This window comes from Acipenser ruthenus, chromosome 40 (assembly GCF_902713425.1).
Source record: "Acipenser ruthenus chromosome 40, fAciRut3.2 maternal haplotype, whole genome shotgun sequence".
Lineage (NCBI taxonomy): Eukaryota > Metazoa > Chordata > Actinopteri > Acipenseriformes > Acipenseridae > Acipenser > Acipenser ruthenus.
In genome coordinates, this window is record NC_081228.1 from 5,886,806 (window position 1) to 5,901,867 (window position 15,062).

A 15,062-nucleotide genomic window follows, 5' to 3' on the forward strand; every position below is an offset into this window, starting at 1 on the left:
ATTGCAGACCATGCTAAATTTTGTGGAGCCGCCAGTAGCTGTTATAATGCCAGGAATCCCCGGGGATTCTCGTTCTGTTGTTTAAGGTCGAGCGTTTACACGTTATCTCCCCAACAGAGCCATCTCCGCTGCCCATTTAAATGCTAAAGTTAACCTTTAAAATACGCGCAAGAGGAAATGCATCTCCGAAACGAATGCAGAAATGCATATTAAGAAGAATACAAGTAATAATTACAACATCATATCAATTGAAATAAACAGGCGTGTGTCTCTTTAACAAAAAATAAAAATACCGGTATGCACGTCTGCATAGCCCGCCCCTAGGACTGTCTGAAGCCGTCGCATCAGCACCGTGGACAGGGAAAGTGAGGGAGGGACAGGAGGGAGGAAGCAAGCCGGCAGACGGATCTCAGCGCTCCAAACTCTGGTTCTCAGTTCGGGCTGCCTCGTTGGGAGGTGACGATGAGACAGGAGACTGTCGTCGGGTAAAGATAAGACTCAGAAGGAATACACATTTAGAAATCTATTGCGTTTTCGTGCTAAAAAAAAGCTCCATACCAACCATTGACATGTAAGTGCGGTATGCTATTGCTCGTGTATTTGTTTGTTGGTGTTTTGGTCTAAATAATTAATCTATTGTTTGTATAGAGTATCAGCTAAATGCCTCTCGTGTAGTACTGTTTACCGGGGCATATTAAATACCAGTGTGTATTTACGGCATCTGTTTAATTATGTGCGCTTTCAGTATATTAAAGACCCGTTGAGTGGTGTTGTTTGTCATGACGGGTTTAAACGATGTTTAATTAAAGGCTTACATTTTAATGAAGAAAAAGAAAAATCAAATATGAAAACTCTTGTGTACACTAACAACTAGCTAACAATGCGTTTCCCTAAATAATAATAATAATAATAATAATAATAATAATAATAATAATATGCTTTTAAATATTTACGTGTTATTGTATTAATTGGTCTTTTATCGTATGAAATAGTTTAAGTGTGTTTTACCTGTTGATTATAATGTTTCATTTGTATGTGTGTTTCTAATTTTTAATATTATTTTTTTAAATATAATTATTTTATTAATCTCAGATATTAGTGCTAGTTTCCGCATTTCCACCCCGTCCTTATACACAATAAGAAGAGATGTGAAAGGAGGTTCCCCTGTTTGAATGTATTGCATGTCTGTCCGGCAGCACTCTGCATGTTTCTAATGAAATGTGTCATGAACACAGTAGGCAAGGCAAGGCATTGAATGGACACTGTAGGGTTAAGAGGAGAAATCGACTGTGCTGTTCCAGGAGCCCTCCCTCCCTCCCTCCCTCCCTCCTCAAGCCGGGCTCCAGCACTGCATGAGGTTGAATTAAGGCTACTCTGCTCTGCACTGCTCGGACTAGCCCACACAGCGCACAGAGGAGCATTACAGCTCCAGGTTACATGATTGCATTATCTAGCTGTAATAATATTATGATGTCCTGTCTGCTTGTGTGAGTCATGTTGTAATTGGATGCAATTGGAGATTTTTACACAGTTACCTTTTAGATTGTGTGTGTGTGTGTGTGTCTGTCTCTCTCTCTCTCTCTCTCTCTCTCTCTCTCTGGTAATGTATGTCCTTTTTCCCCTGAGTTGAGTCCTGTTAAAATAATCACAAAATATTTTATGAACAGATTTCCTGAACACTAAGTTACCAGTCGCTGAAACTCAATGCAGTTTTTCCTTTATATGCCTGTGACATGTATAAGCATACTCGTAATACATGCGGAAGCGAGTGTCCAGGATGTGTTGTTGTCTTTTTGCCCGGGTTCATTGTAAATCCAAATGTCACTCTGTATAATGAATTGAACTTTAACTGTGTCTCTGTCTTCTACCCTGGCAGATGCAGAGAGCCTGGTCAATGGAAACCACCAGCTCGGGCTGCTTGACTCCCGCGGTAGCCCTCGTGAGAGGCTCAGGCCTGGCCACAGCTCCCTGGTCAGCTCCATTGAGAAGGACCTGCAGGACATCATGGACTCCTTAGCAATAGAGGACCCACAGGCTGCCTGCTCCTCGTCCCAGCAGAGGAAGGCTTCCTCCAGTAACCCCCTGGCTCAGTCCCCCTTGTCTCCTGTGGTAAACGGGGGTGGACGTTACCTGCTGTCCCCTCCGATGAGCCCCGGTGCCATGTCTGAGGGCTCCAGCTACGAGAACACCTCTCCCCCCTTCTCTCCCCTGTCCTCCCCTTCCGCGGCCAGCTGCGAGAGCTACACCAGCCCCTCTCCCAGCGGCCAGGATCAAGTCCTACCCTTACCCCCTGTGCCTGTGCGATCCTCCAGCTACAACCACGCAGTCCAGCCGCCCATTCCTATGCCCAGAAGCACAGTGCCAGGGCCACAGAGGGTGTCGGAGAGCCCCAGGCTACAGAGAGGGGCGTTCCTGGAGGCCCCTCCAAGCCCCACGTTGAGCCGGAGGTCCCAGGAGATCCCCAGGATAGCTCCGGAGAGCCCCAGGATGGCTCATCTGCCTTCCATTCCTGGAGATTTCGGGTCTTCCGGGTGGAACCAGGTTGGCGCAGTCCCGGGGAGCCCCAGACTGACCCCCAAGCTGCACCACGCCGCCCCATCCAGCCCCAGAACCAAATCGGGCACTCTGCTCCAAGAGAGGTCATCCAGCCCTTTCCGGGAGCCGCCAGCTATCGACCGCATGCTCACTGCCAGCCCCTCCAGGCAGCTGAGCCAGAACGCCAGGGCCTTCCAGCACCTGGAGCCGGGCTCTGGCTTTGTGCACATCAGCCCCGGAGCTCCGCAGCCGCACCCCAGGACTCTGCAGCCCCCGGAGAGCCCCCGTGTGGGGCGGCGCATCCCGGAGAGCATGCGTGAGCTGCCCCCTCTCAGCCCCTCGCTGTCCCGCAGGGGAATGGCCACACCTCTGCCCGGGCCGTCGCCCATCCTGAGGGTTCCGGAGGCTGGGAAGCTCTCGGTGCCGGAGAGCCCCAGGTTGCGCCGCAAAGCTGGCTCCCCTCCGGAAGAGCTTCACAGTGGGGCAGGCACCGCCAGGCCACGGCGAGCGCGGAGCCCTTCCCCGACCCTCCAGCAGGGGGTGGACGGCGGAGGCATCAGGAAGGCCAGCTACGGCAATGCCCTCTCACCCGCCTACAGCCTGGGCTCCCTGCCAGGGTCCTCTCCGCAGCCCAGCCCCCGCACGCACAGGAAGATGTCAGGGGGTGCCGGAGAGCTGAGGCCCTCCCACCCTGGCATGCGTGAACGCAAGAACAGCATCACCGAGATCAGCGACAACGAGGATGAGCTGCTGGAGTACCACCGTCGGCAGAGAGAGGAGCGACTGAGAGAACAGGAGATGGGGAGGCTGGTGAGTGCACTGACAGCGCTGTCACACGAGAGGGGAGGGGAGGAGAGGGGAAAGGAGAGGAGGGGAGAGGAAGGGAGGGGAGGGGAGGGGGTGTTTATTAAAAGGATCAAGGGGATACCACAGCCTTAATGCAGAAAAGTTATAAAATGAATATTCTTTCGATTTTGAGTTAACGGAAAAGCAAAAGTGTGATTCGTACAGTAAAAAAAAAAAAAAAAATCAAATTAGATATGAATGCAATGTAGAATGTGGTGTAGTGTGCTGTTCATCATCTGTGTTCGACAGAGTACTGTAAATTCAATTTAAAACAAGACCCATTTTGATTTATGCTGGAAAAGTTCCAGCATTGAATCGACCTGGATTTTAGCTGCATTTTTAGTTTTCTGTAACCATAGCGATTTGAAGAATCCGCTGCAGCACGACGCTTTCGCCAAAAGAATCTTGTAAAATGTTTGCCTGCTGGAGATCGGAGGCTGAGGATAGCTGGTGCTTCTGCATGGATTCACAGAAATAAACAGTGACTGCCTGCCTGACTGACTGACATCCAGGCTGGAGCTGGCTATGAATTTCAACACGCATTGTTCATGTGTTAACCGTGTAGAAGGTGTTGGCTGTTTAGTCTGTTTGCAGATCTCTGTGTATAAACTGAGATGTTTCTGCTTTAGAGGCACCAGCTACCGCACAGACACCAAAACAGTTCCCTTCTGACCACAGGAACCATCCAGCCCAGTTGTGTGGAGCATGCAGTCTTTGTTTTTGGCTTGCTGCTGTTTGTTGGAAGGGGAATTGAAATGTTTCACTATTTTCTGTGCCTCACAATGTTTAGTACAGTAGGGATGGTTTATTATCCCTCACTATGAGTCTAGCAGAGGTGGCCGGACACACCACACAGAATGGGGATCCTTTTTCGCTGGTCTGTCTGTCTGTCTGTCTGTCTGTCACCCTCTGCATGGTGCACATGATAGCTGTCCTGATTTTGCACCGCACTTTTATCACACACTCCTAACCTCCTGTAGATGTTTCGGATTGCATTTGGCTGTAATTCGATAACCTCTCAATATTCGACAGATATTTTTAACCTTTCACTTGCTGTGCGTTTGTCACGCGATTTGTGAGGTGTGTGCGTGCACTGGTGTTGATGTAATTGTGTGCGTTTGTGAGGAGAGGAGAGGCAGGAGTTGCAGCTGTGGATCTGAAACTTATTTAAAAAAAAAAGTACAGTAAACTCCAGTTGAAGGCAGCTGGATCGGAACCTCTTTGTGCTTGTTCCCAGTGCTGAGGTCTCCCAGGAGTTTCCTCCAGTCTGCATTCAGTTTGTTTGGTATTCCACTGTATACATTCCTTGTGTTTGTTCTAGGTGAGCCCTGGAATTTCATTTAGAGAATTGTTTACTCTGGGAAACTGGGTAACATTGCCTTGTTTTAAACAGCAGGCACTTTGGTGTAGTGGTTAGAACTGAGGGACTGGGAGGGAGGCAGTGTGGCTTAGTGGTTAGAGCTGAGGGACTGGGAGGGAGGCAGTGTGGCTTAGTGGTTAGAGCTGAGAGACTGGGAGGGAGGCAGTGTGGCTTAGTGGTTAGAGATGAGAGACTGGGAGGGAGGCAGTGTGGCTTAGTGGTTAGAGCTGAGGGACTGGGAAGGAAGCAGTGTGGCATAGTGGTTAGAGCTGAAGGAAAAGCAAGATCAGATTAGCTATTGAGATGACATTCAAGGGCATCCCAGCAGTGATACAAGACAGACTCAGACTTTCCCTTTCCTCAGGGTCAGGGGGGGCGCTGCCAGATTGACTAAGCTCAGCTGTGGAAAAAATGCAGTCACTTACGGAATCTCACGACGCTGAGTAACCATAGCAACTCTTTGTTTGTTGTGTCCTTGCAGTGGAGGGAGGGGGGGGGGGGGAGGGCCGTGGGTGTTGAGGGGGTCTGCTGCCAGAGTCTGAGACACTTGCCTATAAATTAAAAAGCTTCTTTTGTTTCTGTGATTTCAGTGTGTTCCCTTCTGTCCTCATACTGCACTGCAATTAAACACGCTTTCTGCACTTTGATCTTGAGATCAAGATGCTCCTCTCCTCTCCTCTCCTCTCCTCTCCTCTCCCAGCATTTCTCTACAGAGCCAGTGTGCAGTTTCTGTCCTGGGTCTCCTGTCTGTCAGTATGTCTAGCCGATTCCCTGAATACTGTATTGGCCCGCGGTGCAGTGCGCCCCTGTCTCCTCTCAAACAGGACAGCTATGGGAGTGAACGAGATGCTTACTGCTCTTGGGTCAGTCCTTGGGGGTGTTTGCTGTATCATTTTAACAGTGACTTGTTGAAAAGCCCTTGAAACAATCTTTAAAATGGTACTAACATTATCTGTCTAGGTCAGAAAAAAAATAGAACAAATGAGCACCTTTGCAAACTTCTAACCCATACTCCTCGCATGACGTGAGCTGCAAGCTCTACAGTTTCCTACACAACAGCCATGAAGCCCCTCAATTGCCTGCACAGCACAGCCCCTGCCTTGAAGCCCTTTTCTCCATCACAGGTAGCTTGTGCATCACCATTAACCCCAAACTGAGACAACCCCTCCCCACAATGTGGTCCCCTTGGCTGGATGGACCCTACTGCCAGACGTGAGCCCTGCGGTACTCTGGCCTGCCTGTGTGTCAGGGACTGTCGCACTCTGAGATTCCCTCGGTTTCAGGAGAGCAGGGCTGCTGTCGGCTCAATCAGCCCTCAGGCTTTATTTACCTATCAGTGAAGCGTGTGTCTGTTTCCAAGCCTCCCCCAGCCATTAATCACCCCGGCAGCTGTCTGCAGCCGACAGGCGCCTCCTTTAATAGGGAGCTTTTAGAGAGCTGGATCTCGCTCTGAAAGGCGCAGGGTCATTATTGTTCTGAGCAATTCGTTCCATCTTTCCACTGTTGAAATGCTTTGAAACTTTTCACTGGAGCAAAAGTTGCAAACATTTTTGATCATATCCACAACTTTTGAATGATCCAAACCAAAAATGTTAAGTAAAACGGCAAAGCATCTGTGGGTATTATTCAGAGTGTTCATGTTCAAGTGTGCTTTCTCAATACAAGCAACTGCTAACTTGGTACGCTTAAGTGAGGACCAACACTCAAGTTTTGGTTGATTTCTCGTCTTACTCGGTTTTGGTTTTAAGTGTAGAATTTTTGTATGGAGTTTTGCATGGATAAAGTTGCTAAAGGGGTCTCCCCTGGACTCGGGGGTCTGTGGCTGTGGGACAGTGAGAAGGGAGTCTGTCTGTCAGTGCAGGGCAGGGCGGTTGAGCTCAGCTAAGTGCCTGGAGCCCTGAGGGTGACATCACCCTTCCGTTACCTCATAATTGCTGGTATATTTAGCAGGGTCTGGGCCTGGGCCAGGGTCAGTGCCAGACACTGCAGAACCCTTTGTGAGCTCACCAGAGCCCAGGCAGAGCACAGGAGAGGTGGCACTTTGTCTCACTCACTCCTACTCTCCCTCACACTCTCTATCCTTTATCCTGAGGAGCTGAGAAGTTAAATGCAGTTCTTTTGTCTTTGACACGTTTATTCATTGCTCAGGAGGGTTAAGCTCCCTGGATCTTTGTCTATCTGCAAACCAAAAGAGAGTCTTCCGCCCACAAGAGGGCGGTGGTGTTCCAGCCAGGCAGGTTTGTGTGGGTGTGGAACAAGGACTCTCAGTCCATATATCAAACAAGGGGGATGCGATACACTTAATCTCATAAAACCCATCCCCTGCTGTGCACTCTACTGTAGCAAACCTGTTCCAGTTTGTTTACATGTATGTAGGGGTAGATTGATCTGGACATCCCCCCCACAGCTCCAAACCTGTTTGACATTCCATCACTCTGAGAGACCAGTAGACCACACAGCGATGTTACAAATCACATCTTCAAGCTGCTTTCTGACTGAATAGAACGAAAGGGTTTTTTTTCCAAGTGGTGTTTTGTTATACTGGGATTGTTTTACACAGTGTCTGGAACAGGGCTGTCCAATCACGGTCCTGAATGATTGGTACTTACTAGGTTGATCCAGTGTTTCACTTTTAAAAACTAGTAACTTGTGATTGATTTAGATCTTTTAAAGTGTTAACTAGTTGTTTGAGAAGTTAGCATTATAAGGGATGGGCAGGCATGGTGATATCTCTCACAAAAGGCACCTTTTAATTCTGACACTGTGACTGGAAGAGCTGAGCAGCTTAGTGACACTCCTGTCCCCCTTCCGAGAAGACACGCCCACTGGCTTCGGATAACCCCGCCCCCTCTGTCAGGCCCCACCCCCTGGTGCCTGTGTTCCATTCTGTTGTCAGCAGGGCATTCAGATAGCTGAAAGTTATTGTGACTTCCTGATCTGGGAAACGTCTATTCTGAACTCAAGTTTTTTTTTTTTTTATATCACTGTGAGAGAGAGAGAGAGACAGAGAGGGCCTGGGAACAGCTGTGCTTAAAGGGACCTCCAGGGAGAGAGAGAGAGACAGAGAAAGAATAGCACAGCACAGTACTGTATCGCAGGATCAAGCCAGTGTGATCGCATTGCCATGGATGGCAGGGAGTTAACTGGACCCGACAGGACTGCATCAGTACCTGTTGGACCAGAGGCCAGCAAGGACCAAGCCTGGCTCTATATACTGTCTCTGATCCAGCAGAACCCGGGCTTACTGAAGGATTGTGGGTCATTACTGAAGGTAATTAGGACTCCATCATTGTCATTTACCACAGATGTGAATCTGGGAGCTTTCCTGCACAGACTGCCAGATCTGATCAAAATACCTTATAGGGAAAGATCTTGGAAATGCATGTAAATGTGTTTATGTAGCACTTGCTCATAACATGAAACAGACTTTGGTCTAAATTGTTACAGAATTGTATAGGAGTTGTATAAGTATAAGTATGTGTGTGGGTGTACTGCACAATGCAATGCAGATACAGTACATTACACAAAGCAATGCATTTTGTATGGTAGTAACTTTTTCGGTCTTTTAAACTTACTGCATTTTGCTGGGGTTCAACGAAAGCCACAACTAACTGTTGTTTTTCTGTGGACAAGTAACAGCCGTTCAGTTTAAAACCATTAACGTTAACAATTCGTTTTGTAGTTCTGCTGTTCACAAGTTTAAAATGTTACAGCCTTTTAAAATGGATAGTATAGTTTAACATAGAATATTAGCTACTTTCGCTTTAATTGTATTAATTTGTACAGGAAGAGTGGGTTATACATTAACAAGCAGAACGATGCTCGCTGTCTGAGTCGCTGTTTGTGAAGAGTTAATCAGAGAAGCCCTGTAAGGCCACGCTGTATATAAAAGGCTGTGGTATAGACTGGTGACACCAGCAGTCTCACAGCTCCTGCTCTGGAGGTGGGTCAGTGGTGTGGGATACTGAAGGAATTTTCTGCTGGGTAACCGGAGGAAAGGGAGAGGGGACTAGACTGGATCGAAGGGGGCTGCCGGTGTGGGGGTGATTGTGTGCTCACTCGTTTGACTGACTGCACAGGGCTGTTTGGAAGTGGTTCTATAGACTGTCTATCTCCTATAGGGTTTGCATGTTCTTAGTCACAGCATGGGCTTGTCAGAGTATGCTTAATTCAGGCGTTCAGTTATTGTGTGCTGCTACTGCTAATTCTAGCTATTAGACCCTCAGTTATAGATCGTGATCTGGCTTGGGTCTTCATCAGCGCGACACTGAAGAAGTTGCGTTGTGGATTACCGAAGACATCATCCACTCGACACAAAGAAGAGAGAGATACTTCTCTGTAGTTTTATCTCTCAATTTGCAGTTCAATACACAGTAGTTGGTGCTTCTGCTAATTTACAGTGGGTCTTTGTCACAAAACTTCAAGTCACCAGGTTCCAGAGTGGCTCACCTGGTAAAAGCACGGCCGCATGGCATGCTGGGTGATTCGTACAGTCAGGGGAGCACAGGTTTGTGTGCAAAGTCGCTGGTTTTCGCTGGGGAGGGAGCAAGGGAGGGGGCGTCTCATTGGCTCATTGGTTAGGGAGCCAAAACCGGCAGGTATTGCTTCTCCTCATCGTGTTTTAGCAGACCCTACCGGACAGGCGCCTAGTGAGTTCTGGAGTTCCTGGGTGTAGAAGAGGAAGCTGGCTCGGTCGTGGGATCGGAGGAAGCCCGCTGAACCTTCACTTCTCCTGAGCTGTGTCGGGCATTGCTGCGGTGCAGAAAAAAAAAAAAATACATTAATTCAACTCACGAGTTGTTCAAAGACAGTATAGCAAAGCCATGCCAAAGCTTTGCAGACACGGGGTAGCTGGTGGGTTGGTACTCCTTGGTACAGGGTGACCTGGGTGAAGCTGGAGGATTAACGCTGGTAACACTTTGAGAGCCTGTGCTTTGAATAGCTGGCATTCCTGCTCAGGGAATCTTCACACACCGCTGCGAGGAGAGATTCTGCAGAGCGGAGTGTGAGAGGAGGCAAGGGCCAAACGTTCTAGCACAGGCGGAGGCTGCAGTCCTGCACTGTGCTGCTCATCTCAATCCGTTTACAGGCATACACGGGTCTACTGCATAACAACTTGTCTGTTTAACAGGGTTTGTACCTTGTTGAACAAAGCTTGTGACAATGCTTTATCAAGCTCTCTATGAAGTGCTGTACTTGTCTGTGCTTTTACCATGCTTTCAGTGTGGATGTAGACAAGTACACTCAGAGATATGGAGGGCTTATTAACTGTGTCTATACATTTTGTGAGCTTGGGTGTAAGCACATGTCCCCTTCATGCTCACTTACATGGAGCACACACAGGCATTCTCAGACAGACGCAGACCTTGCCCTCAAGCAAGCTAGCTAGTGACTTGATTGGTTTTAAATAGACTGGAGTTTTTTTTTTCAGGCTTGTGTTCTAACTTGTTTAACTTTTTTCATCTGCTGTTTGCTGCCACAATTCAGCAACTTAGATGAAAAGAAAGGCTACAGGCTCCAGGATCTGCACGCAACAACAGATGAAAGAGTTTCGTGTATGCATGCATTTACTGAGATTAAAAGGTGAATCTCAGGAGAGCTTTGTGAGAGTGAGCGGAATGTTTAGCCGCGGGGGAGGGGTTTCACGAGGGGGCGTGGCCTGTAGACAGTGCTCACTGTCTTGACCACGCCCCTCTCTGGTATGTGTGGATTGGCTCCAGTATTGGACTTGGGTAAGGTTCCTTCACGCTACACAGTCATGTATCTGTGGATTGGAGACCTTCGCTCTCATTACCGACAGGTTGTTTAAACTCAATCCATTGCAGTCAGCGATACTGTCACTCTACAGGGTGGCCCAGGAGTCAGGCATTATAGACAAGATCATAGATTCTGTCTATTAGGATGCTCTCTGTAAATCAAGCAGCTGCAGCCCGTTGACTATCTGTATCCCACATCAAAATGTGAATGTGTATTAATTGCACCTTTATTACATAAATAGTGCCTTGCATGCAATATTTTAGTGTTGCATTCATTTAAATTTACATTGAACTGAAAAACGCTGCCTGGAGATTTTTTTCTACTCTAAAGTGATCCAGGATATTGCTTGCTGAGATCAAGGTCTCATTTGTACAGTGCGGTTCTCGTTCATCACCTTTCCTGGGGTTTGCTGTGCACAGTGTCTAATGAGGAGTAAGAGCTGACGCGTCACCGTTCTGACTGATTGTGCTTGTTTTGTCTTCATTTCGAGTCGCTCGGGGTGGCTGTTTCACTGTCCTCTCTGCCTGACTGCTGTGGTGTAACTTCCAGGGTAGTCACTCAAGTCTCAAGAACTTAAAATAGATTTCTCTTTATATAACAATTACCAAACGTTCAAGGAGACCTTCCATAAATGACGATGTGCGATTAAACCAACAAAACAGTTATTCACCGCTAGATCCATCAATACCTTTAATAGAATGATACTTTTATACATGAAGCTGTATAACTGTATCCTTTCTATTCTTTTTTGTGATGCTTTGTGTATTCTGTATCTAAGCACTGACACATTGTTGAAATGTTTTACAGTACAGCGCCAGTGCTGTTTCCTAATCATACCTCACATTCTTAATAGACAGCTGAAAAATGAGTGTTGATCTAGATTATCACCGCCAGTAATATTGCAGTGCAACCTGCACCTTGATCTTCCAATGCATCAAGCTTGGAAAAGTATGCCAGAAAATAACCTGCATTGGAAAATAATAATCATAAATAATAATAGGCGATTACAACCTGGAATTCTAAATTCTGAGTCCTTATCCCTCGTCACACAGCAGACTATTTCACAAGGGTTTTAGCAAGTTTCAGATTGATTCCTTGGTGCAATGCTCTATACAAACCCACCAATGAGCCTATCAGGGTCTAGGTTAATCAAATCAACATCTCATTAGTATCGGGTGACGCTTTGCATTAAGAGATCGCCACAGAGATCCAGGGCTTGCCATTAGTCTGAAGGTGATGATTCAGTGGAGTAACAAACGTAGCAGTTTCATGGACTGTACATTCTGTATCCCTTTATCATTGCGGTGACCTTGACTGTGTTTCTTGCTTGTGATTCGTAGTTTGTCTGTTTGTGTGTCGGTGCCTTGCTAGACAGGATCACATCAAGGCTGTGGGTGTCGCCCGCAGTGCAGTGATAAGACAGGGTTCCCGTTACTTTTTTAGCGAAACTTGTTCTTTCTTCTAACGCACCTCCTAATCGGAACATTTTGTCTGTGCGGGGAGAATTCCGTTAATAGTTTAGAGTTTAAAGATTCAGACGTTTGCCAAATATGGAATGTTTCAAAATTCAACTAAAAAGACTGTTGTCAAATATGCCAAACATAGGCTTTGTGTTTACATAGCAGCAAGTGTTCTGTGTAAGCCCATATTCAATACTTCAGTGTTCACAGCTTACAATGAAATGTTATGCACATACATACACACATACATACATACAGCCTTATTCATGAAAGCACGTTACAGTGCTTGATGAAATAGTGATTGAGGCTTCTTATGATGGTTCTTATCTGGTATGATTCAGACATCCCCAGTAAGCTACAGTTTAAATGTTTGAGTATGTGAAATTACACAAGTTTAGGAAATGACATGGAGACGATCTCCCTTAGTTCTGGTGTTCTGGCGCAGTTCAGATTCCCAGACAGGCAGTAAGACCTCAGGGGTCACAGAGATGGGCTGCATTCCTTGTGAGAAATGTGTTGTGCTACACGGCACATGTTAAGTCCTTAATGAGCAGTTTTTTTTGTATTTTGTAGTTCTTATTTGTTTTAAATTGATTGCAGTGCCTGGATGTCAAAGCTTCTTACTCTGAATCGTCATTAGTATGTTGTTTTCTGAAATCAGTTTTGCTTTTCTAAAACAAATAAGAAACAACTTAAGATGACGTTTACAGAGCTTAGAGAGTGAAGCCCTAGATGTTTTAAATTCCAATCAAGAAATATTGCGCACAGCTTTTCTCTCCCTCCTCTTTCTCTCCTCCCTCTCTCCCTCCCTCCCTCTCTCTCTGATTAAGGGTATGAGTTGAGACAGGTCAGCTGAGTGATAGGCAGTGTCTGGGTGTGTTTGTGTCTGACTGGAAGCAAGCAAGGAGTCTGCTTCTAAACGTGAGGAAAGTAACAGAGGCTTAGAACCCCTTCTCTTCTGAAAACAGCAGCTGACTGTTGGCATGCATGTGAGTACCAGACCTCTGGGTTTGCAGTTATGAAGATGTGTGAGCTGGCTCCGGGTTTAAAACAGGAAAGACTCCTTTTATTAGGAAGCCGTGCCTGTCTGTTAAATCAATCCGGGATCTACAGTATCAAGGAGCTTGGACACCTCCAGCTACCAAGCTACAACTACAGTACTATGTGCATGGAAATACAGAAAATTACCAACTTTATCATGATGGAGGAGAGTGTCTACCGCGCAGGATTGTTCCAGGGCCCCCTGTGGAGCTACCCCAGGTTCCACACTCCAAGCTGGGGTGGTCTGACGGAGGGGAGGGGTGGAGAGTCAGCGATAGTCTTTCTCTGGTTTTATTTGTTTGGGTTTTCCTGCACCGAGTCTCTCAGCTGTTCTAAAGCCCCAGGGGGCATTTCTTTCATTGTCTTTCTTGTACAGCTATCTCTGCCTGTCTGCCTGTTTGTAGACCAAATAGGGAACATTGGTTTAGTGTCTGTGAAAGGCGCTAGACTAAAGGTATTAGAGACTGAATCCCTGTCTAAGTTGCAGGGAGATGCTTCTTTGTTTATCGTCATTGTTGGCTCTGTTTCAGATTTGTCATTTCTGTAGCCTGAGGTAGCACTGTGTGCTGTCTTGTCAATGAAAGGAGAAGGATTGTTTCACTCTTGCACTGTCTGTAAAAGCAGGTAATCGGGAAGGAGGGTGTATGAGAGAGTGTTCAAGTTAAGTGGTTTGAGAAAGGAAGGGCTGGGCTGCAGTGTGGAAGGTAGTGGGTTTGAGTATCTCAGTGATTAGAGCGCTGGGCTGCAGTGTTTGAGTAGCTCAGTGGTTAGAGTGCTGGGCTGCAGTGTTTGAGTAGCTCAGTGGTTAGAGTGCTGGGCTGCAGTGTTTGAGTAGCTCAGTGGTTAGAGCGCTGGGCTGCAGTGTTTGAGTAGCTCAGTGGTTAGAGCGCTGGGCTGCAGTGTTTGAGTAGCTCAGTGGTTAGAGCGCTGGGCTGCAGTGTTTGAGTAGCTCAGTGGTTACTAGGCTGTAGTGTTTGAGTAGCTCAGTGGTTAGAGTGCTGGGCTGCAGTGTTTGAGTAGCTCAGTGGTTAGAGCGCTGGGCTGCAGTGTTTGAGTAGCTCAGTGGTTAGAGCGCTGGGCTGCAGTGTTTGAGTAGCTCAGTGGTTAGAGCGCTGGGCTGCAGTGTTTGACTAGCTCAGTGGTTAGAGCGCTGGGCTGCAGTGTTTGAGTAGCTCGGTGGTTAGAGTGCTGGGCTGCAGTGTTTGAGTAGCTCGGTGGTCAGAGTGCTGGGCTGCAGTGTTTGAGTAGCTCAGTGGTTAGAGTGCTGGGCTGCAGTGTTTGACTAGCTCAGTGGTTAGAGCGCTGGGCTGCAGTGTTTGAGTAGCTCAGTGGTTAGAGTGCTGGGCTGCAGTGTTTGAGTAGCTCGGTGGTTAGAGTGCTGGGCTGCAGTGTTTGAGTAGCTCAGTGGTTAGAGTGCTGGGCTGCAGTGTTTGAGTATCTCAGTGGTTAGAGCGCTGGGCTGCAGTGTTTGAGTAGCTCAGTGGTTAGAGTGCTGGGCTGCAGTGTGGAACGCAGTGGGGTTGGGTAGCTCAGTGTGGAACCTGAGGGAGGTTGTCTCTTGCTGTTTCTGTAGGGCAGTAACCCTGGCATGGCTGGCGGCTCCAGCTTTCTTCCCCAGCGGTTTGAGGAATGAGGGCGGCTGGGATTCACTGAGTCAGTCAGAGTAATTACAGGGCTCTCTGACTGCGATCCAGCACTAACACTCAGGAGAAAAACTACCATGCAACCGACTCGCTCTGCAAACACAAAGACTGCATGTTCTAGAAGGAGTAGGACTCAGCGAGGAACCACACACTCTGTCAATAGGGCAGGCAATGCCTATAATAGTTGAGGATCCAGGGACACATAGTCTCCATACCCTACTGTTCTCCTGTGTGTGCTATTGAAGGCATTGAGAAAGTCCTCGAGTCGAATCATCTGTCATTTCTAAATGAGTATTTCTAAATGAGCTGAGCTTCACCACGATTAGGCATGTCTGTATAATACAGTAACACGCTTGCCAGTGCTTTAGCACACGCTGCTTTAACTGTAGTGTACTGCGGTGAAGTGTTCCCTGCAGGGAG

General features: G+C 47.3%; 1 protein-coding gene across 23 annotated transcripts in view; it reads left to right on the forward strand.

The window, feature by feature from the left end:
* Window positions 1-15,062, forward strand: part of LOC131708131 (pleckstrin homology-like domain family B member 1) — a 74,321-nt gene that overhangs the window by 29,092 nt on the left and 30,167 nt on the right. For all 23 annotated transcript variants that reach the window (XR_009311271.1, XR_009311272.1, XM_059010351.1 and 20 more), the window contains one exon: window positions 1,877-3,345. Coding sequence is in view for 21 of the 23 variants with exons in the window: in XM_059010351.1 (XP_058866334.1) it covers window positions 1,877-3,345 (1,469 nt within the window). In the remaining 2 variants the exon portion in view is untranslated. The remainder of the gene's footprint in view (window positions 1-1,876; window positions 3,346-15,062) is intronic.